This window comes from Hippoglossus hippoglossus, chromosome 22 (assembly GCF_009819705.1).
Source record: "Hippoglossus hippoglossus isolate fHipHip1 chromosome 22, fHipHip1.pri, whole genome shotgun sequence".
Taxonomy (NCBI): domain Eukaryota; kingdom Metazoa; phylum Chordata; class Actinopteri; order Pleuronectiformes; family Pleuronectidae; genus Hippoglossus; species Hippoglossus hippoglossus.
The window spans coordinates 16624064-16646001 of NC_047172.1; the positions used below are offsets into that span (position 1 = coordinate 16624064).

Genomic DNA, 21938 nt, shown 5'->3' on the forward strand with positions numbered 1-21938 from the left:
TGTTTAGTTGGAGAAGCATGTGTTCGGTCCTGCAGCTACAGGTAAGTCCAAACTCTACATCCTCAAGTCAAATACAGCGTCGGGTCTGGGACTTAGAAGTTTGATCAGCGATGCATCTTTTTATTCTAAAATGGTCATAAAAGTCAACAGTTTTTTCTGCTTTTTCCTCTGAATGTTTGTAACCCATCCAACCTTGAATTGACCAGTTTCTGTAAACTGAGCAGCAGAGTAAACAATACTTAATACTGTTAAAGTTTGTCTTATTTTTAAGGTATTGACCTTTCTATGTAAAGTGTCTAGAGATCATGTATGTTGTGATTTGGTGCTATACAAATTAAATTGAAGTCTGATTTATTTATATGGAGGAGTTGAGCTTGCTTGCTTGCTTGACAATCACAGCAAAGGATGGAAAAGATACTGAAAGATGTTCAATGTTAGAAAAATGCAGTAAAAGCACCAAAAAATAAATACAGTAAAAAGCATAGAAGATAAGTTAAGACAAAGTAAATAATGATTGGCTTTAACAGAATCATAAGACGGACTCGAGCTGAATTCAAAGCAAAATTTAAAAAAGTAGTACTTTAAATTAGATTTAAAATTATAGACAGTGGGGCAGGATGTGAGGAGAATGTTCTGGAGTCTCTTTTAGTTTTAGGTTTTAGACGGGACAGGGGGACAGAGACGGGAGGATCATCTAAATGACATGGGGACAAAATATGGAACCGTAAGATTAGTTTTGTCAATGGATAATGTTAATGACAAGTAAAAGCCCTGTGTTCAAAATGTCATTTAAAAAGCAACAAAATGTATTTAAAGACTATTAAAAGGAAAAGTAATGTGATGTTTGTGTAGCTGGTTGTGGTGGAGCTCATTTTAAATAGGTTTTATACTTTAGAATAGTCTTCAATCCAGAAAGTAACTGGACAGTAGCTGTCAAGGGAACAGACTGACCAGTTTTTGCCAACTTCCAACTACTAAAAACCCTTTTTGTGCATGTGCAAGCACTTTGGAGCATGTGTGGTCTGACAAGTGTGAGCCAGACTCAAGAGGAAACACTGTTTGCTTAGAGGAGACAAGAGGACATTTAACTGTGTCCATCATTCCCACATAAAACAAGTTTTAATCATTTTAGCCCAATCAAAAAGAATGAGCCTCTCTGCACCACTGATTCTAATGATGCCTGGAAACCCTTTATTGATGTGGTTCACACCATTCAACTGCCGCTGCTGTCTCTCAGTGTGTGGCGTCATCATAAATCACACCTGACCCGAACCAAGCACAACTCTATATCTCTATTCATGTGACAGCTCAAAGTGAAGCAGCAGCACACAACGCACTGATTGTAAAATATTGAAAAATAGCTCGAGATGCTCCCTCTAATATTTTCTGTCCACACATATTTAAATGTCTGCTCATCACAATATCATGAAAAAACCCTCTGAGTGACTCAGTGTAAAACTGCGCTGGGGGCAGAATACTAATCACGGCCCTTACATATAGCTGTCCCTGTGTAGATTAGTGGAGTGTATCCCAGTGAACAGGTGGTGGGTTGGCAGCAGGTTGTAACAAGTGTCTGAAAGACCCATTTCATCCAAAACACACAAATGTCCTGATGAGTCTTGTTTCTGCTCAGATGAATTGTTTTGGAGGTTTTCAAAGCTGAAAAGTGACATTGAAAGAAGAAAGATCACATCCGCTATCTTATATATTAAAATTTCTATTTAAAAGGCTAGAATTACCGCCCTGTGGTTGTAACCAGTGCTGCTCCAGTCTATATGATATTTTTCACCTGACTCATACTGTGACCTTTTACCACTGAAATTCAATCAGTTCATCTTTGAGTCAAAGTGATTACTCAAGGAATTCCATGAAGGCAGACTTGTAGAGATATAATGTTCAAGAATCCCAGCGACCTCTGACCTTAAACCACCAAAATCTAATCAGTCCAAGTCTGTATTTTGAGAGCACATTTCTAGTCTTGATGACCACTCAAAGCACTTTACTGTACACTTTTGCCATTCACCCATATTCATACAGTGCAGCTATGTGCCACACAATTTCTGGGATCGAACCACCGACCTTCTGGTTAGTGGACGACCCACTCCATCTCCTGAGCCACAGCCTAAAAAGTGTTTGAATCTGACGGACAGATGGACAACCTGAAAACATAATGCCTCTGTCCACGGTCTGTCATGAAAACATACAAACACACATAGGTGCTTTAAACACTCAAGTATTATTCTATACACCTACTTGTATGGTAGCAAATTAAGACTGGATAACCTTGTAGATAATAGAGCTAAGACTTAAAAAACATCCTTTCAATAATTATTAGGGTATTTTCAGTCCGCTGACTTTAATATAAAAGAATATTAATAATAGAAAATCAAATTGACCTTGTGGATTTGCTAAATGTAATCAGAAAATGTCCCGGCATGCTGCATGGCTAACTGCACATGTACGAGATCCGAGCATCGGGTATAGCTTTGTTTTTAAAAGTCTTTCTGTATCTGGCCCACTTCTGTCAAATAATCATATATTCTATAGAGGATATACCTTTTCTTCCAGTGCCAGGATATATTGGTGTGTTTCTTGTGACAGCTAATCAGGGACGAGTGCGGCGAGTCGCGTCCGGGGACCGAGTCTGATAAAAGACTCACTTCCCAGCACTGCTTCTACCTGTCATTACAACACAGAGGATACGCAAAAAAAAAACCAAAGTGACAAGACATCGAAAGGGCGACTTGAAAGCAACGTTCCTCCAGACATCATTCACAGATAAAACTTTTATTTAAAAAAACAATTCCATAAAATAACGGAATCGAGGGGGGGCATTCACATTCATTGGTATCCTAGCATTAAAGGCATGGCAGCTGAGAAAGTAAGGAGCGTTGTTGTTTTAGTGGTTTGCCTTTTTGCGTAGCACCTCAACCTGAACTCTGCCACGGCAAACAATGACTTACAAACAATATCAGCTGCTTTTATTGCAAATTCCTGCCTTTACTTCCCGTCTGTACAGTGTCAAGTTTGGATGAGAGAATACGTCAATGTGTCGAGGATAGAAAAGATGATATATATACACAGGACATGAACATGAAAAAGAAACGTTGGGTTTTACACATTATTTGCAGTTCAAATCATTCATCAATGAAGCAGCCATGTCTCAAAGCGTCCGTACATTCAAATGCATTCACTGGAAATTACATTCTCCAGCAGGCTACATTTAAAATGAAGTGTATAAACGCCAAACTGTTTTTATTTATAAGAGTCGACCAAATCTTTACTGTTCAAGCCTTCACCCAAAACCTGCTAAGATATACATAATCAAACCTATTAATAAATAAAAATAACAGCAGTCATAACATTAAAAACCTGTACAAATAAAAAATAGTTCAATTATATAGGCAAACAGTGTACTTTAGTGCACAAAATACCGCAAAAAAAGGCTTTGTCTTCCTCTTCATTTAAGTCAATGTCCCTCCTTATCTGGGACTCGAGCTCTGTGGCTCAGTGTCTCCATTCGTTTGGATTTTTTTTACAGATATTATTTGGAGTTAGTGTGGACCTACAGTCTTTGGTTCTGTGAAAACTAAATACTTCATCAATCCTGAATGTGCCAGAACTGTCCCAGAGAGCCGACGTGATCCTGAAGAGATATCTGCACTTTTGTGGACCCGTCTTTCAGCTTTTGGGACTGAGGGACCAAGGACGTTTTCCCAGATTCTTCGGCATGAGCTGCGGGGCAAACTTGGATGGGGCGCATCCCACAGACGGCTTGAGGTGAGGCAGCGAAGACCAGAGAGCCGAGGAGGCCGTGGGTACGCATCAGTGCTTGCGGTCATCATCATTGGGACAGAAATCACCTAGTTTCACCTCTCTGTGGCAGCTTCCAGGCAGTGTGAGTCTGTTATAAACCGACTTCTGAACTGAGGCACAGCTTCACATCCAGCCTTATAGAGCAAGCGATGAATTACAGGAGGTTCCCCTACTGCAGTGTACGGCCTTGAGTCAGCCACTCGGACCTAACGACCACGAACCTGTGGCGTGGGAACAGCATAGTCTCGTAAGTGCCGCTCTCTATGGGGAGATGGCATTTCCAGAGTCAGTGGCACAGCTCTCAGCCGGGTCATAGAAACAGTCTTCATTGACGACAGACGTCAGGCTCTGGACGCTGAACTCTCGCTCCAGCAGCGCGTTGAGGTCCACCATCCCTGGCGATGACGCTGCGTCCGTGTGGTCGTCCAGTGACCTGCTGTGCTCCTTCATGTTCAGCAGTGCAGCCGGACTCCTCCTGAAACTGTTGGGTTTCCTCTTTACGGCACTGAAGTGTCCTCGCATCAGTTTGGGTTGGGTCTCCGGAGTGTCCCCGATGCCCTCGGGTTGAACACAGGGCGCCAGCGCACAGTTTGACATTGCGTCCTCCGAGAGGTCAAGCTGCAGGAACTGGGCCTCGATGGTGCTCATTGGGGAGCTGCTGTCTCCGCTGTCTATCCTCGTTGCCCCCTCGCTAAAGCCGTCGTCATCCTCGTCACTCAAAATATCCGACTCTTTGACGGAGGCGGAGCGGGCTTGGGATTTGGATGCAAGTGTCTGAGAACAGTTCTGCTGGGCGGGGAGGACATGTGAGTCAGAGGTGGTGCGGGGGGGAGGAGCTCCGGATAAACTGCAGGTTCCGCTGCTGAGGCTTCCCTCGTCTGAGTCTGGCCCCAGCTTCAAGTGTCCTGGATGGGTGGAGAGATCTCCAAGTGGCTGCTTACACAACCAGGAAGCTCTGGAGGAACCTGGTAACGTAGGTGGAGACGCAGGTTAGAAATCTTATCTGAGCAAAACACTTGGACCAAAGGCCCTTCTAGTGCATTATGGCTTAAAAAAATAAGTGTTACAAAGTTGATAATGTTTTTTTTAAAGCCAAATGACCTTAAAGGCTAAATGTCAGCCAGGAAGAATCACAAAGATTACACGGCGGCTCAGGCTGTATTTATCTATCAGGTCCCACCAGGCATCCACACTCTTTTTCAGAAAGCTGTGTCTGGTGCTCATGTATGATTGATCATTAGAATTTTCATAAGAACCCTTCTGAACACTCACCTAGCCTGGCGGAGGAGGGCAGGGTGCCGCGCAGAGGGGCCAGACGCTCCTTGCAGCTCCTCTCCAGCGTCCCGTCGCTCTTCATGGTCCTCCTCACGTTCTCCCTGAGGATGGAGCGGATCACCTTGATGATGCTGACCTTGCTCTCCAGCACGCTGAGGAGGACACAGACGAGGTACCATAGTAACATGAGCACAAGGTATTTTTAAACTTGATTTCAGGAGCTAAATACAAATTAAGTTAATTGGTCAGAGTCCCATTGTGTCCCCCAATGTCATGGGTGGTTAAATTCATTAGCAGTGATCCCAGTTTCTCACTGTGTAATGAGAATTAACAATTTGTTCCCTGTTCACATGCAGACACTTTGTACCAGTAAATGCTACAACACTGTTTTAGTTTGGAGTAAACCCTACATTCATGGGAAGAAAGGAAATTGCCAATCACCCAGTGTCTTCTTTAGAAACCATAATACGAAAACAAATGATCATTGGACGACAAATGACAAAATGCTTAATCAATAAGGGACAAATTTAAACATTTACATTTTTGTAGTGAATACATTGCATTTTCTTGTGAGTATTTTAAGTCATGTTGAACAGAATGGATTCAACTTTTGGGAGATACACTTAAAAAGAAAGACGTTAGATGACTGAGATGACCACTGTTTGCCAACTATGGAGCTACCGTAGATTAGCTTAGCTTTGAGCCTGGAAACTGGGAAACCGGCTCCGTTCAAAAGGGAAAAAAAGTGTCTGCCAGCAAATCTAATACATCTTATGTGTTTATTCTGGACAAAACTAAGAGATAATGTGTTAAATAGAGAAGAGGAGCAAGAAGGTGGTTTTTGTTCTGGACAGAGCCAGGCAGTGGCGGATCTAGGATTTTCCTAAATCAGGGGCTATAATATGGGCCACATGTTACACAGAGGGTCCAATTATAGATCTAAAATTAATTCCCTGTTCACTGTTAGTGTTACAGCTTTGCTACAAAGCCAAACAGTATTTGATATATTTTGAAAGTTGTTCCTTGTTCAAAAAAGCTTAGAAAACCTACTGACAGGACGGGGGGAAATCAGATTTCAGCTGGGGCCAGTGCCCCCTGGCCCTGCACCTAGATCTGCCCCTGGAGACAGGCTAGCTGTTTCCATTTTTTATGCTGAGCTAAATGACTACTGCCACACTTCATGATTAAAAGGCAGATGGATAGGATGGTAATAATGGAAACAGTAGGGTATAGTCAGCACCTTCTCATTTTAATACTGGTTTACCTTAATGTGAATGTACCTTAGGGAATAACTCACTTTACTTTAAGTAAAGTAGGTATGAAAAAGTGAAAACATAATTCCAGTTTATCACAACTAATGACTTATATTAAGATCTCTGAAGAGTAAAATGACAACAGAATCTGTCTGATCATCTGGATGCTTGTTGGAAAAAGTCTGATAATAACGGTAAATAATATTAACCACTGCACAGTGAGAGGGTTATTATTGTTCATAATAATAATAAATAACATTATGAGTATGCTCACTCAGTTTTTTTGGTCCTGCGAGAGTAATATCACGATTTTAGCAATTACTTTGAGTACAGTGTTATTATGACTATGAGGAAATAGTCGCCAAAAGTACAAAGATAAGAGCAAAGTTGCAATAAACCTTCATTATCCTTTGAAATACAATTATTCTTGTGTGTGTCACGGGTAGAAAGACCATGGAATGTCAACCAGAGTTAATCATGACTGATTGCACCTAAAGTGGAATCTCTGACCTGCTGCACAGCTGGAACACGGTCTCCGGTCGGCCCTTCACTTCAGACCTGGAGTGAACCAGCTCCCAGATGCAGCTGCTCTCTGTGCCTGTTCCTGCGAGAGCGAGGAAATAAAGAGGGAGACTTTTAATCACACTGTCCATACATGGTTTATGGTTTCAGGAGGAGATAAGGAGGGAGGGCGCTGAATGAAAATGCCAGAGGAGAAAAAGTGTGTGTGTGTGTGTGGGCCAAGACAATGAGCTGAAGGGTGTGTGTGTATGTGGAAATATGAGGGGGAGAAAGAACAAAAAGATTTAGTGGATGTACTTTGTGAGTGATTTAGTGGGGCTAATGTGGCGGCGCGCCAGCCCTCTTACCTGCAGTATTTCCCAATCTGACTTGCAGCGCCGAGAGCGGGATGAGCCAGCGGAACTTAAAAGGGTCGGAATCTCCGTGAGAAAGTGCTGAACGAGGGTTGGCCTGGTCATCACATAAAAATGCCACATGAGGGGGGGGGGGGGGGAAGAGCAATGATAAGTTTCATAACAAAGATTTAATGGTATGTTGAGAGGAAATGAGCGCAGCAGACACAATACGTACCATCTTCTTTTTCAGCTTGTTGTTTTCCCTGTAGACCAATATCACCGCTTTCTTGAACACTGGTGAGAGGGAAAACAGAGGCGTCTTAGATCTGACTGCGAACGCCTCTTGGGGAAAGCCGACACCAACCCACAGAAGCATTTTAGATGCTGGCTTGGAGCTTTAAAGTATATATCCACGCTACAGCTATGGGTATTGAAATTCACTGAGATCTGTTTAAGCGTTACTGCTGGCAATTCTGTGAGGCTCCGCTACAAACCCAATTCTCTCGGTTTGTGCTGTTTAAACATTTTAACTGCAAACTGGGGACTTGGTAATGTGTGTGTGTGGGCGAGACTCACCAAACACGGTCATTTCGGGGTCTTTTCTCATGCGACCCAGCGACGGATGCGGGTTGAGCCACACCACCGAGGAATGCATGAGAAACTCGCCCATCGAGATCTCGGTGACCTGAGAACGAGACGGGAGGGGTTCAGAGGAGGGGGGGGCGGAGACAGAAGAATAACATGTCTAACATATCTGGTTTATCGAAGAGCCTGTTTAAATCCATTGAAACATACAGCACCCTGGACAACATTATTTAGCATTCAGTTTGAATATTTATACTGCAGCGCCTACAAACTAAATATTCCATCAATTTGTAAATGTATTCAGTCCCTAGAGGCAATGCACAGAAGACGGCGTAAACAACATGAGGAGCCAAACAGCTCCACTCTGATGTCTTGGTGTTCTGCTGGGTTGAAGCAGTTGAAACTTATTGTGGTAAGTGTTCGGTATTTATCAAAATGTACAAAAGATGCTACTTTAAATATAATGTTGGAGCTTATAAACCTGATTCAAAAAATGTGCATCTACCTCCTTATCGTGGCCGGTGTGCTCAGCAACGAGCTGATCAAACACGGAGCCGTAATCCTCGTAGATCTTCTGCATCTCGTTGATGTGGCTGGCCACCTTCTCCATGGCTTTCAGGGCCTCTGCAGCGACAAGAGCAGAAGTGTGGATCGTACATGAGAGGGCTTTGTACGACAGTGGCAGGTAATATGTAAATATTTTGAGCGCATCTTGAGGTTCATTTATGCTCAATGTTAGATATGCACAGGTGCATCATGGAAACGTTCTTTTTTGTAATTCGATTAAAAAGCTAGATTCATTATACGTTAAGTGAAATATCTGAAGACATTTTTTGTTTTTAATTTTGATATATATTCAGATATATTACATTTTCCCTTTCTTAAATAACTGATGAAAAACATTGAACTTTTAGTTTCAATATTAACATTTTTGGAGATACACCTGTACACGGAAACAGTGGGAGCCTTCTGTCCATACTCTGCATTCATTCAGTCCCTATTTGTGAACGTCTTCTGAAGGTTTACGGATACGGACGAAATAGAGCAGTACCACAGGAACTCATGGGGGGGCAGTGTTGCCAATAGTTCAAGCAAGACGATCATAAGCAGGACTGTCATCGCACACAAGGAAGAAATTTCAACAATGGCTGAACTTTTTGAGTAGAGACTTTAAGAGTTGGTAAGAAAGTGACAAACAAATGAGGAACGTCATCACAACCTCCTCGACCGCGACCATATTTATTGTAGGCAGAAGCTTTCGCCTCTGCGCTGCCCCTAGTGGATGTATTACTCAACAAACGTGCATAAATGTAATTGTACATGCGTTTCTCTCCGTACCGTTGAGGTGGTAGTGCTCCTCGCTGTCAACGTCAGTGAGAGAGACCAGCTCCCTGAGCAGCAGGGGGTACTTGAGCACCCTCTGCACCGGTTTAATCAGGTAGGACTCCAGGGTGGATGAGTGCTGCTTGGTGGGGTTCCTCGCATCCAGGAATTCCTTGAAGGCCTGATCTGTCTTAGCTGAAATAAAACACAAACACTGTATAAATATGGATCTTTAAGCAGGCAGCGATCGTTGTTTTTCATGTTTGTGTCCTCAAGGCAACATAGCTAGAGATGTGTGATGTCAAAACCTGCTGACTCTGCATTGCATATAATTACTCCAGTGCAGGCTGGTGCAGAATCATGGTGCAATAACATGTCTCCAGTAGAGGGTAGTGTAGGTTTCTTCTCAACCTACCACGACGGCTGCACTATTTATAAGCGTAAACATCTGCTAATTAATCCATTATACTCAGCGCATCACCTTGGAGGATTTTAATAAATGGAAGACAAAGTGTTTTCACACAGTAAAAGCAAAATGATGATGAGTTACTTAACTACTCTTTTGTTTACAACCTGGTAAAAAATTATCATGTTGTGGCAGTTGTGTTTCCACTGAAGCCAACAGCAACGTGTAAAATATGCAGGTATAAAACCGAACAAGCCGTCTGTAAAGGTGCTGACATTTTCCCAGTGCAGCGTTCTTCCACAAGGCGAACTAAGGGGGGCCATTAAAGTATTAATTGTAGCACTCCCAGCCACAGACAGGCAGCCGCATCGACGCCTCCCTGAGTAATTGGCAGGCAATTAACGAGTCGACAAATAAACAGGGGAGCTGAGGCAACCCAGTGCCCTTGGCATGATGGGAAAGGGAGGGGAGTGATGAGGATGGCAGAGACAGGCAGACACAGGTTATAATTACTCCAAGGGTTTGACAAACACCCACACATTTTTTTTCCCTCTGTGTCCTTGGATCAGCTGGTTGTGACCAGGCTGTGCCGGGTGTTCTGTGTCATGCTGAGCGACCCTCTCCGTGTGTGTGTGTGTGTGTGTGTGTGTGTGTGTGTGTGTGTGTGTGTGTGTGTGTGTGTGTGTGTGTGTGTGTGTGTCCACTGTGCAACCACCACTTTGTTACACTGTGCTCTCCAATTATCATGCTACATGTTGATCTAATATTAGTGGTCAAAGAACAGGGTGTATAAAACCCTGTGAACCTGCTGCTGGCATCTTGTCCCTTCACTCATATACGTGCAGCCATTTTGGCTCAAGTTGATGCTGACCACAGACTCAAGTACTTAAGAATAATCATTAGGCTAAGACATAAGAGCAATTCAGAAAAGGACAGCCAGTCATTCTTCACCATATGAATCCAAGTAAAAAATTAGACTGGCCCAATAATCCCCTTAAATTCAATAGATCATGGTTTTTATTTGGATCTGCACCAAATTACACACACTCATAAATATCAAGATCTAAGAATTTTCTCTGGGAGATTAATGAAAAGGTAAATTAATGAAATAAAAATATAAATAAACATCCTTGATGATCTCTGAAATCCCAAGATGACATCGTCAAATGACCAAAAGTCCAAAATCAAAAGATGTACAACTTAAAATAATAGAATCTTTTTATTTAATTCATGATTATCATTATTTATTATTATTCACTATAATAATAGAATGTCCCTCAGTAGAGCGCATACCTCTGCCAAGGCCCAACATTCCCTTTGAAACCAATCAAGCTACACCGAGGATAAAAATTAGTCTCCTAAACCAGTCTGACATTTTCATCATGATCCATGAATAATTCTCTGGGAAATCAATGAAAATGTTGAAAAACCCTATCTCACAAATTAAATACTCTCACAAATGTTGGATCCGGCCCCTGATCTGGATCTGCACCAAAATCTTATGGGTCACCACATCCTTCCACTAAGTTTCATGCTAATCTGTCCAGTAGTTTCTGTGTAATCCTGCTTAATAACAGACTGAAAAATGCTGATGAAAGCACAACTTCCTTGGTGGAGGTAAAATAAATAAATAATAATAATAATAATAATAATAATAATACATTAATAAATAATTATAAATATAATTTTTTTGATGGTAGGCTTCTGTTTACTTTCGGATCGCAGATAACAGCTCATCTAAAAGTAACAGAGCTGTTTTCCTGTGAAATAAAAAAATTATCAGTAATTATAACTTTTGTGATTCTTTAAAAAAATATATTTAAGTGTGCAGAAAACCCATTCACACACAGTGCTGCTTTGATATCCTTATTTACCGCATTTTATTCTCATCTAGATAATTCTGACCCATCAGACATTTTTCTCTCATCTAATCCTATTAAAAATCCATTCTGCAGCTTACTTCGAGGAATATCCCATGCAATTCGGGTAATGGGGCAGATTTAAGCAGCACAGGGGGTGGGGGGCAATTTTCTCCTCCCCATCCCACTTAATGTCATCAAAGAAGCCAATCCCCTTACAGTTCCCTCCGCACCGGGCAGCATTCCCAAAAAGTGGCACAAAGCCCCACATCTTAACGGGCGTAAATCAACTTTAAAACTTCTGCTCTGTCACACGCTGTGGAAGACGCGAGGAGTTATTATGGCCACTCATGTTGTTACGGCCGCATATCTGCCACCAGCCGACAAGGTTATTCAAAGTCTGCGCATAAATAAACGTATGTATTTGTTTAAACTTTGTCTGCTTGTAAAACAGGTAATGTTTAGAAGCGTAGATGAGGAAAAGAAAGGCGAGGGAACTCTGCTTTTGTCAGACTGATCATTTGTGTGTTGGAGCATGATGACGATGGGACAGGGCTTGCAGTGAATTGAAGAAGTGTCGCTCAACCTCTTAAAACATTTAGCGCGTTTCCCCCACAATAAGGTTTCAACTGCTTTTCTCTTCTCTGTAGGTCACACTTCTATGCATGTGCAATGTTACGTTTGTGCCGGTGTAACAACAAAGGGGCGGGTCGTCCACTGACAAGACGGTTCGATCCCCAGCTCCTCCAGTCCTTGGGCAAGACACTGAACCCCAAATGGCCCCTGATGGCTGTGCCAACAGTGAATGAATGGTGTGATAGACAAGGCCCTGCGTATAGAAGCGCGGTATAAATGTGTGTGTGTGAATGGGTGAATGAGTCTTGTAGCCCTTTAAGTGGTCAATAAGACCAGGAAAGTGCTATATGAACACAGTCCATTTGCCATGACTATAAGTTTGATAGGTTCCCTGTTCAGCTGTTATGAAGCAGACAATAGGCTTATTGGGGGATTGGGCAGAATATGTGTCATAAAGCTGCCATCTCTGGCATTACAGATTTTTCTATTCACGATGTGTGATTTGTCTCGGTTAGCACGTCTCTGGTCGTACCTCTCTCCAGGACCTTCTGGACCTTGATGTGGTTGGCACAGAAGCCGCTGTAGAGCTTGAAGTGGTCGGCGTAGTAGAGGAACGAACCCCCGAGAGAAAACAGCAGCTTCTGTGAACGCAGAGAAAGACAGGGGGTGAGTGTTGCCACACAGAAGCAGAGAGGGGGTGGAAAAAAAATAAGAGCGAGAACATGTGAAGTCGTGACCCAGCCTCTGTCCTCTCTCTCCTGGGGGACGATTCAAACGCCTCCCCTCTGTCCTGTCCCTCTGGTCTAACCTCTTGAGAACATGAGCTTTTAGCAGCTCACAATCCAACCAAGTCAACCACCACCTGGATCAATAGACCCCACACCTTGTCATATCGAGGCTGCAAATCAGCCAACGATGCTGCTGTCACACATCACTTCCATTATTTATATACCACAACATCTCAAACATCACATGTGCGTTTGGAAAAGTGGCTGTACACTGCATCTGATGTGTTACTGTGTGTGTGTGTGTGTGTGTGTGTGTCTCACCTTAAACTGTGAGGGGGTCTCCAGGGTACTGAAGTCGGGCGAGGAGGCGATCCGCTCCTCCAGCGTCTGCAGGAAGACCCTCTGGAAGTCCAACATCTCGGGCAGGCTGCCGAACAGACTGTCCATCTGAGGAGGAGGGGGACGGGGGTACAGGGGTAGTTTGGAATTGTGGGAAGGTGATGGATAAGGAAGGATGTAGGGAGGAAAATATCAGAGAAAAGGGGCAGAAAGGAGAGGAAACATGAAGCCACAGCAAAAAAACAGAGCCCAAATAGCCCAAATGGCTTGTAATTCATAACAATCAGTCACCCAGGCACCCTGGAGTGTTATAACACCTCCGATCTGATGGATCCATCTCTGATAGAGGCACTCAGGGACAAACTATAACCCTGCTAGAAACACAACACATATATACACACACGTATATAAAGATGTACAGTCTAACACACCCTCTCTATCACACAAACCCAGGGTCGACACTTCCCTTCATTAAAAGGTGTTCAGGGTCTAACACGCCCTTGTCCGCTTTGTGCCTGGACACATCCCATTGTCCCATAATGGCCTTTTAATTTGCCCCAGTGCTCAGTGGCCTATCGACTAGTAGTGTATCTTGGGAGAGAGCGAGAGAGCGAGAGAGAGAGAGAGAGAGAGAGAGAGAGAGAGAGAGAGAGAGAGAGAGAGAGAGAGACGTCCTGTGTTGGAGGTCACGTCCGGCACATGGACTGGAATTCGGTGGTCATTAGCAAACTGCAGCTTCCTTATGTGTTGTCACAGCAACACAAAGACACGTTTTATTTTAATGGGGGGAAATAAATCCCACTTTTGCACTGAAATCAGTGGAAAGAAATACAGTGGGACGTGAAACCAAGCTGAATGCTTAAAGGGTAGGTTTCCTAGTAAGATTGGCCTTTATTGGCGTGTCCCTCAAAGGACGCCAGAAGGTCAGCGGAGGGGGATGCTAATTTTTCCTCCAGCCCGTCGCAGTGGTAATGAGGGAGCTCTGGCCTACGAGAGTTCATCGCCATCACCTCTGGGTAATAAACGCTCAATGAATTCAACGTTCTATATCACCTCAACGCCTCCCAGGACACGCCTCTGGGTGCTACATGCTCCATTCTTTCCACACACACACACACACACACACACACACACACACACACACACACACACACACACACACACACACACACACACACACACACACACACACACACACACACACACACACACACACACACACACACACACACACACACACACACACACACACGTCACTTACCTCGTCCAGTGTGAGGAAGCTCTTGTTGTGCAGGGGTTTCAAGTAGATCTCAAACAAACAGGCCAGGTCCTGCAGCAAAAGAAAAATTGTTAAATTAGTAGGTTAGTGAAAATGAGTCAAAACCATTCTTTAGGCCCACGTGCCATTTAACATCCTTTTCATCATCAGATCACTGCTTATTCCCACTTTATAACCTCTTTCTTTCTCCATCCGACAATGCCCCCCCCGGCCCTTTAATGGGGCTGTAGCGTGTCTTGGTATCGGTGGGGATATTCTCATTAGGGTGATTTATGAGCTTCCTTCTCCCCCTCTGCCTCATCCCCTTCTCCTCACTACCTTTAGGCTCTAGCGGTGCACAGATTTAGGTGAGCAGGCGCTCCGGGAAGACGATCACCTCCCTCAATTACAAATCAAAGGCAGGTTGAAGAAAGAAGAGGGCTGCACGGGGAGGGAAGGGAGTTGATGAAAAATTAGGAGATAGAGACGAAAGGGGGAAAGAAAACGTCAGCCATCCCAAGTTTTTCAGGCACAAGAAGATCATTAATGTGGCTCCATTATTGTGTGCGTCAGTGAGGAGAAGGTCGTGAAGGGAAAAAGCAAAAGGGCAGCGAAATGATTGGGCGGGAGGAAGATAAATGAGGGTCGATGTGACACAATAAACAGCATCTCTTTCTGGTCTACTCTTGTTGATGACACATATTACTAAGCACAATATCCAAAAGGAGTAATGAGACAATATTCACTTTGCGAGGTAGATGAGAATGTGTGTTTGTTATTTAGCAGGATTACACTAAAACTACTGGACAGTTCACCACGAAACTTTTCCGTTGATTTCTCAGTGAATTATATGGGTTGGTATCTATAAGTGCAAAATTGTTCAGACTTAGATAACAGTCTGGACCTAGCAGATTTAAATGCTCAAGGGTGTTGGCTTTTCCAGCAGCTGTATGGTAACAAATAGGACAGTAAACCTGTAACTGCCACTAATGTGTAGCTGAGAAATGTGATGTCGCCTCGGTTATGTTTTAACTTAAGGGGACTGTTGGGCCTTGGCGGAGGTATGTGCTCTACTGAGTGCTATTCTGGTCTCAACTGCTCTCGGCCAAGAAATAGTCAGGCACATAATAAACCTGTTAAAGTTGTTGTTCTAACACTTACGTTTTTGATCCGATTAAAAGCAAAGGAGCTGTAACATGTTTATTATTGAGCTGCTAGTAGGCAGATGTTTTACCCCTATTTACAGTCTTTAAGTTAAGCTAACTGGCTATTGGCTCCTGTTATGTGTGTCATTACAAATAATTGGAGCATATATTCTAATAAGACAGCAGTCAAAGATGTGTGGTCTCACCTTCACGTAGGACTTCTCTGTGTCCACCAGCTCCTGGATGACCTTTCGTAACCTCTCAGTGGCACTCATGTGCCTGGGGCAAGGTCTGAGCAGGGTGGCCTCCCCCGCGGGACCCGACCCCAGCTCGCCTCCCTGCCTAACCCGAGGCTCCTTGGCGTCCTCCATCAGTCCTCCAGCACCTGAGCCTTCCTGAAAGGACTGGTAGAGAGTGCACACTGTGTCCACGCTCTGCAGGGGGCAACAGAGAGAGAAGGGAGGTGTATTTAGGTTAGGAAGCTCAGGGATTATAATTGCCAGATGGATAAAAAGATGATCATACTTGTTCTAAGAATTTGCATGCATGTGCCTACAAACATATTCTCCAAGATGCATTAATATTCCTCTTTTAACCATTCACCACTAATGATTCCGGCTCCACAGTTGTAAGAAATAATGACCTATACTTTCCTACACTGTACATGGCCAGCCCCTCTCCTGGGCATGCTAATGACAATATGGAGATTTGGTTGTGCACTCCAAGCTAATTGGATTTTCATCAAAGACTTTAAAGTGCATCTGAAAGACTGACTGGATATCCCAGCAGTGAGTATTATAGCAACTTACATGCTTCCTCTAAATCCATAATGGATAGTTATGCGGCTTTGTGTCACATCGGTTTCAGAAAATGTGACATGCCGAGAGGTCCCAGGTGGTCATGTTAGGAATAGTATGCATTTCCAGGAAGTGAGGGAGGGGGGTAAAGAGCATCTCACTTTCTAAATTTAGCTGCTCGTTCAGAAAAAGTGAAACTTCCTCCAGCCCTGCTTTGTACTTCTTTGAAAGGTGGAACCCCACGACGAAACCCAGCGTCGCACCATTTACAGAGGTGTTCAGTGGAGACAGATAATGCATTATTTTATATTGGGCTGAATTGCCTGGGGTACAGAAATAACTATCAGCTGTGGGCACCGTACTGAGAGATCCTGCCTGTGGCGGGTAGGAAACTGTAGTCTGAGCAACTGTGGCAGAAAATTAAACATGATCAGCCTCTCTGTTCTACTTTCTGGGATATACATATAAAAAGGTAGTGAAGAAAGCTGCTACTCTGCTGACTGTATTATAGCAAATGTACTGTATATGTACACTTAATCAAAATTCAACCCCATTTCTTTACCTGACACAACACTCAAGCACATCACATCATCAACTGCACCAAGCTTTGCTAAACTATAGGGAACAAACTCCCGTCAATTATAATGTCTGCGCTAAAAAAAGCCTCATAATGGCCAGTTCTGCTTGATTCAAGTAAATAACATGATGTAGTGCTATAATGTGCGGCCGGTCCTTACAATCAGCAGAGGCTGATGGGTGCCAGTAATAGCAGGTTTTAAATCCGCTGCACAGCAACACAGAGCAGTGGGACAGCCAATATGTGCCAGGAGGCAAAACAGCTGCTCAGCACTCTCCATAGTCCTGTGTGTTTGCGCGCGCGCTCGTGCGTGCATGTGTGTGTGTGTGTGTTAACTTGTACTTGTATCTTTGTGAGGACCATTTTGAGCATAGACCTTTTCTCGCTTTTTCAAAGGGGTATTAGTGAGAGTAAAGACTTGCTTGTAGGGTTAGGGTTAGAATGAGGTTTAGGTTTGGGTTAGGCATGTAGTTGTAATGGATTAGTTAAGAGTAAGGAGTTCGGGACAGTGTCCTCACTAAGATAGAAGTACAAGAATGAAAGTGTGTTTATGTACCATTTTGAGCCTAAACCATGTGGAGTGAGCACATTTTGGAAAAGAGAAGGCATTTTGGCTGGTACTGTCTTTCAGACCCAGGGTTGTTTTAGGGTTAGGTTTAGTTTAGGGTTAGAGTTATGGTAAGGGATGGTTAGGGTAAGGGTGAAGGGAATGCATTATCCCAATGAGTGTCCTCACTCGATAGAAGTACAAGAATGTACGTGTGTATGTTGTGTGTGGGGGGGCATTCTGCTTCTGAAAATACTGCATGAGCAAGCACGTCTGAACAACTGCACAGTAACAAACATGGATCGATAAACCCTTCATTCTCACACTGCAGGCGTCGATGCACACACACACAAACACAAACACACACACACACACTTGCTGAGATGTGTTCGAAAGCTTGTCTGAGTCACTCAGCTCCAATCACCCACCCACAACCTCTCCCATCCAATCCACTCCCAGAGAGCCCACAGACAATCTGGGCTTCCATTAATAAGCCTGCGACTCATCAGCTAGCTCATTATAGCACGGCCACTCCAGAGACCGGCCCGCATTGCAACAGTATATAGAGTGTGTGAGAGAGTGATGGACTGAAAGACAGAAAAGAGAGGAACAGACAGAGAGGGGGGGGGGCCTCTCCTGTGTCTTCTGTGCACGTCAGGGCTAAGCCTCTTTCAAGTGATCCACCACCCACAGCAGCACTCCTGTCTGGATCTCTGGGATGGTGATTAAGAGGGGGGACAAATGTCTTCATTTGCACTGGTGGAGGGGACCAACATTCAGAATGCAGAGCAAGACGTATCTGTGACCACACACAGGCTGTCATGACAAAAAACATTATGCCCCATTCATCATCAAAACAGTGACTGTGTATAAACATGACTGCTCCCAAAAGTGGAGCCGAAGCGTCTCAATCGCCACCTGGTGGCTGGCTGCAGTATAAGTCATAAACTCTGTCTCCTCCATGGTACTTGATGGGACATGGACCAAACAAAAAAGACAAAGTACACAAATAAATGTTTCTCAAAGATAGTCTGTCATCTTAGGTAGTTCTTATCACACTGATGTATGTTCGAGTACGAATTAAGCAGGAATTTTGTTTTTTATTAATTATTTGAAAACATCATGATTGACAGATGTGACCTCGCCAACTCGGCTCCATCCCCCGATTGCAACTTTGCAGATAATGCAACCAAATGTACAAGATGTATCCAGGATATTTTGGCTTCATTTCTGGACAGAGGGAGGGAGTGGAGATGCGTCATCCATCTTAATATACAGTCTATGGGTCTAAACGAGATTAAGAATCGACATGCCGGCAGCTCTGTGAAGTTGCGGTTATTGATGCTAAATGCTAACATCCGCGAGTTAACATTGCTGACACTGACAATATTAACGTGCTGATGATAAGCAGGCATGTTCACCATGTTCAACATTTGTGTGTGGGCTTACAAGGTAACCGTAGCAAATTAGGGCTGAAAAAGGCCATACTGCTGGCTTGTTATTTTAAATCAAGTTCTATACATTTTTATACTTTTTATTTATAGTGACTAACTTTCACTATCCCACTAAAGATCTGCTTCACACACTGATGATGGTGCCACACACAACGACACTCAGCCTTCATTCACAAATACACGCTCTGGGAAAACTCCATATTACACCAGGCAGACAGGCAGACAGGCAGGCAGGCAGGCAGGCAGACAGACAGATGAGGGGAGGGGAGGGGAGGGGAGGGGGCTGCCTGCAGGAAACAGAGGTTGAGGGATATCAGAGAGACATATTTATCAAATTGGCCACTGGCAGCTCCAGACAGGAGAGAGCAGCCCAGTGAAGATAGATAACAGTCATATCTGCTGTTAAATTTAGCTACAGGCGCCCCCAGAAAGAGGAGGCCTGGCCAGGGTACCACACACACACACACACACACACACACACACACACACACACACACACACACACACACACACACACACACACACACACACACACACACACACACACACACACACACACACACACACACACACACACACACACACACACACACACACACACAACTGATTGAGTTAATTCTCATCCACACCCACACACTGGAAGGACATGGGCTCAGGTTCACATCGAACACATACAAACACAATGATGGAGGAGCCACAGTGTTGAGGAGGGGAAAAACTGAACAGATATGCTTGCGAGTAAATATGATTTTCATCAACAGCAAACTGCAGAAACCTGCATTGGAGCACGACGAGAGGAGGCAGAACCAAAGAGGAGGGGGAGGCGGGGGACTACGAACTGTCATGACTCAGGAATTGCAATAGCCTCACGACAATCCTACCAACACAGCCCAGCAGCTAGCCCAAATAAGCAATTAAGAGTCGAGGACAGGAGTCAGCAGAGGTTGAAGAAAAGCCTGCGAGCGTCGGAAAGGCGAGTGGATTCGACGGTGCTGCTGCGGGTTCATATTCAGGTTTTCTCCCTGACAGCTGTCAGCTCCGCATCACACTTCTACCTCCTCTCGCTCGATTAAGAAAAGAAGTCTTCGTCAACCCTTGCAGGCTAAAAAAAAAGAGACCTGAGAGTCTGCTGAGTCAATTTGTCTCCAGCAGCATTTCTTTCATTTTCAGTCAGTTTTCATACAAGCAAACATGTTGTTCTTTAGCTAGATGTCAAAGTGAAAGGTTCGTTCCACATTGCTAGAGCCAAATAAAAATCTTAATTCTTAAATCGTTTTCACATTTTCATTCCAAACTGACCAAAGAAATTCCCATGACATAAATCAAGGTAAACCTCCCTCTCATCCCTCTGAAATTAAACCACATTGACACTTTAACCCAGTTTGGTAAAGATGCCTTCCTGTCGTCCCTCTTGATGAGGTGCTTTTCCAAAACTGAATCAAATTTCACAGCGTCAATCTTCCTAAATATTTACTTGCTTTCTTGGTCCTCTGCTCACCATGAAGAGCATCCTGTAGAGCAGCCTCCACGCTGCTGTGGCCTGACGCTTGGTCCTCCGGGCCAGCGAGCAGCCCTTCCTACGCAGCCTGCCCCCCCTGGACGCCGGCATCGTGGCTCCAGAGACGGCACTTGATTCGACACACTTGACCAAACTGGAGAAAATATCTGAGGCAGAACTGAGGAGTTGGCTTTACTCTGTTTCAGATCTCGCACCATCCACAACTATTATTCATCTGATGGTCAGTACACCTCTTCTTCAACTTTCCTCACACTCCTCCTTCCCTGTGCTCTCTCTCTAATTCGCAGCTGCCCCGCTCTCTCTCCTAGGCCCGGGGTCAAAAGCCCCAGTCTGGAGTACACCTCGGCCTCTGGGGAAGAGTGGACTTTGATGGGGATTGAGCCATTGATCCTCCGTCCTGCCGTTCTGTGGGCGTAGGCAGAGAAAAAGTGCTTGCTGCCGGCTTGTTTTGCATATCAATCAGCAGTGGACGGTCTGGCCACTTGGTTTGTGCAAATACAGGGGGGATAATTCCCCTCGTATCTGTCTCTTTGCATCAGTCCTGGTCGGCCCATGTCTCTACCTCCACATCCTGCCATCCATCTCTCTGCCCATTTGCCACCAGATATCTCCACTCCTACTTCCTCTTCTGCTGGTTCCTCCTCTCCTTTTCGGCTCTGTGTGACCTCTCTGGTGTGGTTTCCAGAGAGCTGAATGGAGAGGCCGGGGGCTGTATCAGTGTCCAGTCTCTCAATAGCGGCAGTACAATGTAGACTGTTCTGGCTTGTTACCTCCACACACAGAGGAATGGCTGACTCAAAAATGGGAGGCTCTGAGCCGGTGGGGGTAACGGGGCAGGAATGTTAACTATGGCCTCGCACAAGAATAAAACGTGACATGTATCACGCAGTGCTTACACATGGAATAAATAAACAGAAGGCCGCACTGGACACGAAAAGAGAACTTGTTTCCAAACTGGCTTTTTTATAATTCATTTTCAGCACTTAGTCTTTGGGAGGATAGTCAGCTGATTGAAGGTGTAACGATTTGCATGGGAAGACTTTGTCCCAGGTACATTATCATCTGGTTCCCTATATTAAGACAGGGTACAGTGTCAATTTGTATGCAAGGGTTGGGTGATATGTTAAAATGTTCCAACTGTGCAGGTAGTCCCCCAATCCCTATAACATTTTCAAGAAATAAGTTATTGGCCTTAAGCTTGTTGCGAAAAATAATATAGAATCCCCTATTTGGGATTATATTGGTTATTAAACCAGATTTTAAAACAATTTCTGTACCTACTGATTGGATTACGTCGGACAGCTTGATTGTCATTTAGTCACTGCATTGCATTAGGAAAGGTGGAAATCAGGGCAACAAGAACAGTTATAATATGGCCCAACTCCAAACAGCACTTCCTATCAGTGTAGGTGATGAATTCCCAAGGAAGCAGAGCTCCCGCCTTTAAAACATTATTTTCAAAAGCCCTGAAAAAACAAAACAAGCTGTGCACTCAGGCTGCTGGGCTGGAAACACTGTGATGACTGTCACCGGTCAGCCACCGGTGACAGTCTCCATCTCCATTTGATGTTCCATTACTTTCTCTGCCGATGAAATGCTGCTCAAATCAAAGGAGAAGCTGTGC

The 21938-nt window shown here is 44.1% G+C and overlaps 1 protein-coding gene across 5 annotated transcripts in view; it reads right to left on the reverse strand.

The window, feature by feature from the left end:
- Positions 1–2771: 2771 nt before the first annotated feature.
- tiam2a (TIAM Rac1 associated GEF 2a) overlaps positions 2772–21938 on the reverse strand; it is a 98167-nt gene continuing 79000 nt past the window's right edge. For all 5 annotated transcript variants that reach the window (XM_034575915.1, XM_034575917.1, XM_034575914.1 and 2 more), the window contains exons 16-27: positions 15627–15854; positions 14279–14347; positions 13000–13125; positions 12483–12591; positions 9125–9304; positions 8292–8410; positions 7778–7886; positions 7437–7495; positions 7214–7316; positions 6855–6948; positions 5089–5243; positions 2772–4781 (exon numbers count right to left, since the gene is read on the reverse strand). In XM_034575915.1, coding sequence (XP_034431806.1) covers positions 4078–4781; positions 5089–5243; positions 6855–6948; positions 7214–7316; positions 7437–7495; positions 7778–7886; positions 8292–8410; positions 9125–9304; positions 12483–12591; positions 13000–13125; positions 14279–14347; positions 15627–15854 — 2055 coding nt within the window. In that variant the 3' untranslated portion in view covers positions 2772–4077. The remainder of the gene's footprint in view (positions 4782–5088; positions 5244–6854; positions 6949–7213; positions 7317–7436; positions 7496–7777; positions 7887–8291; positions 8411–9124; positions 9305–12482; positions 12592–12999; positions 13126–14278; positions 14348–15626; positions 15855–21938) is intronic.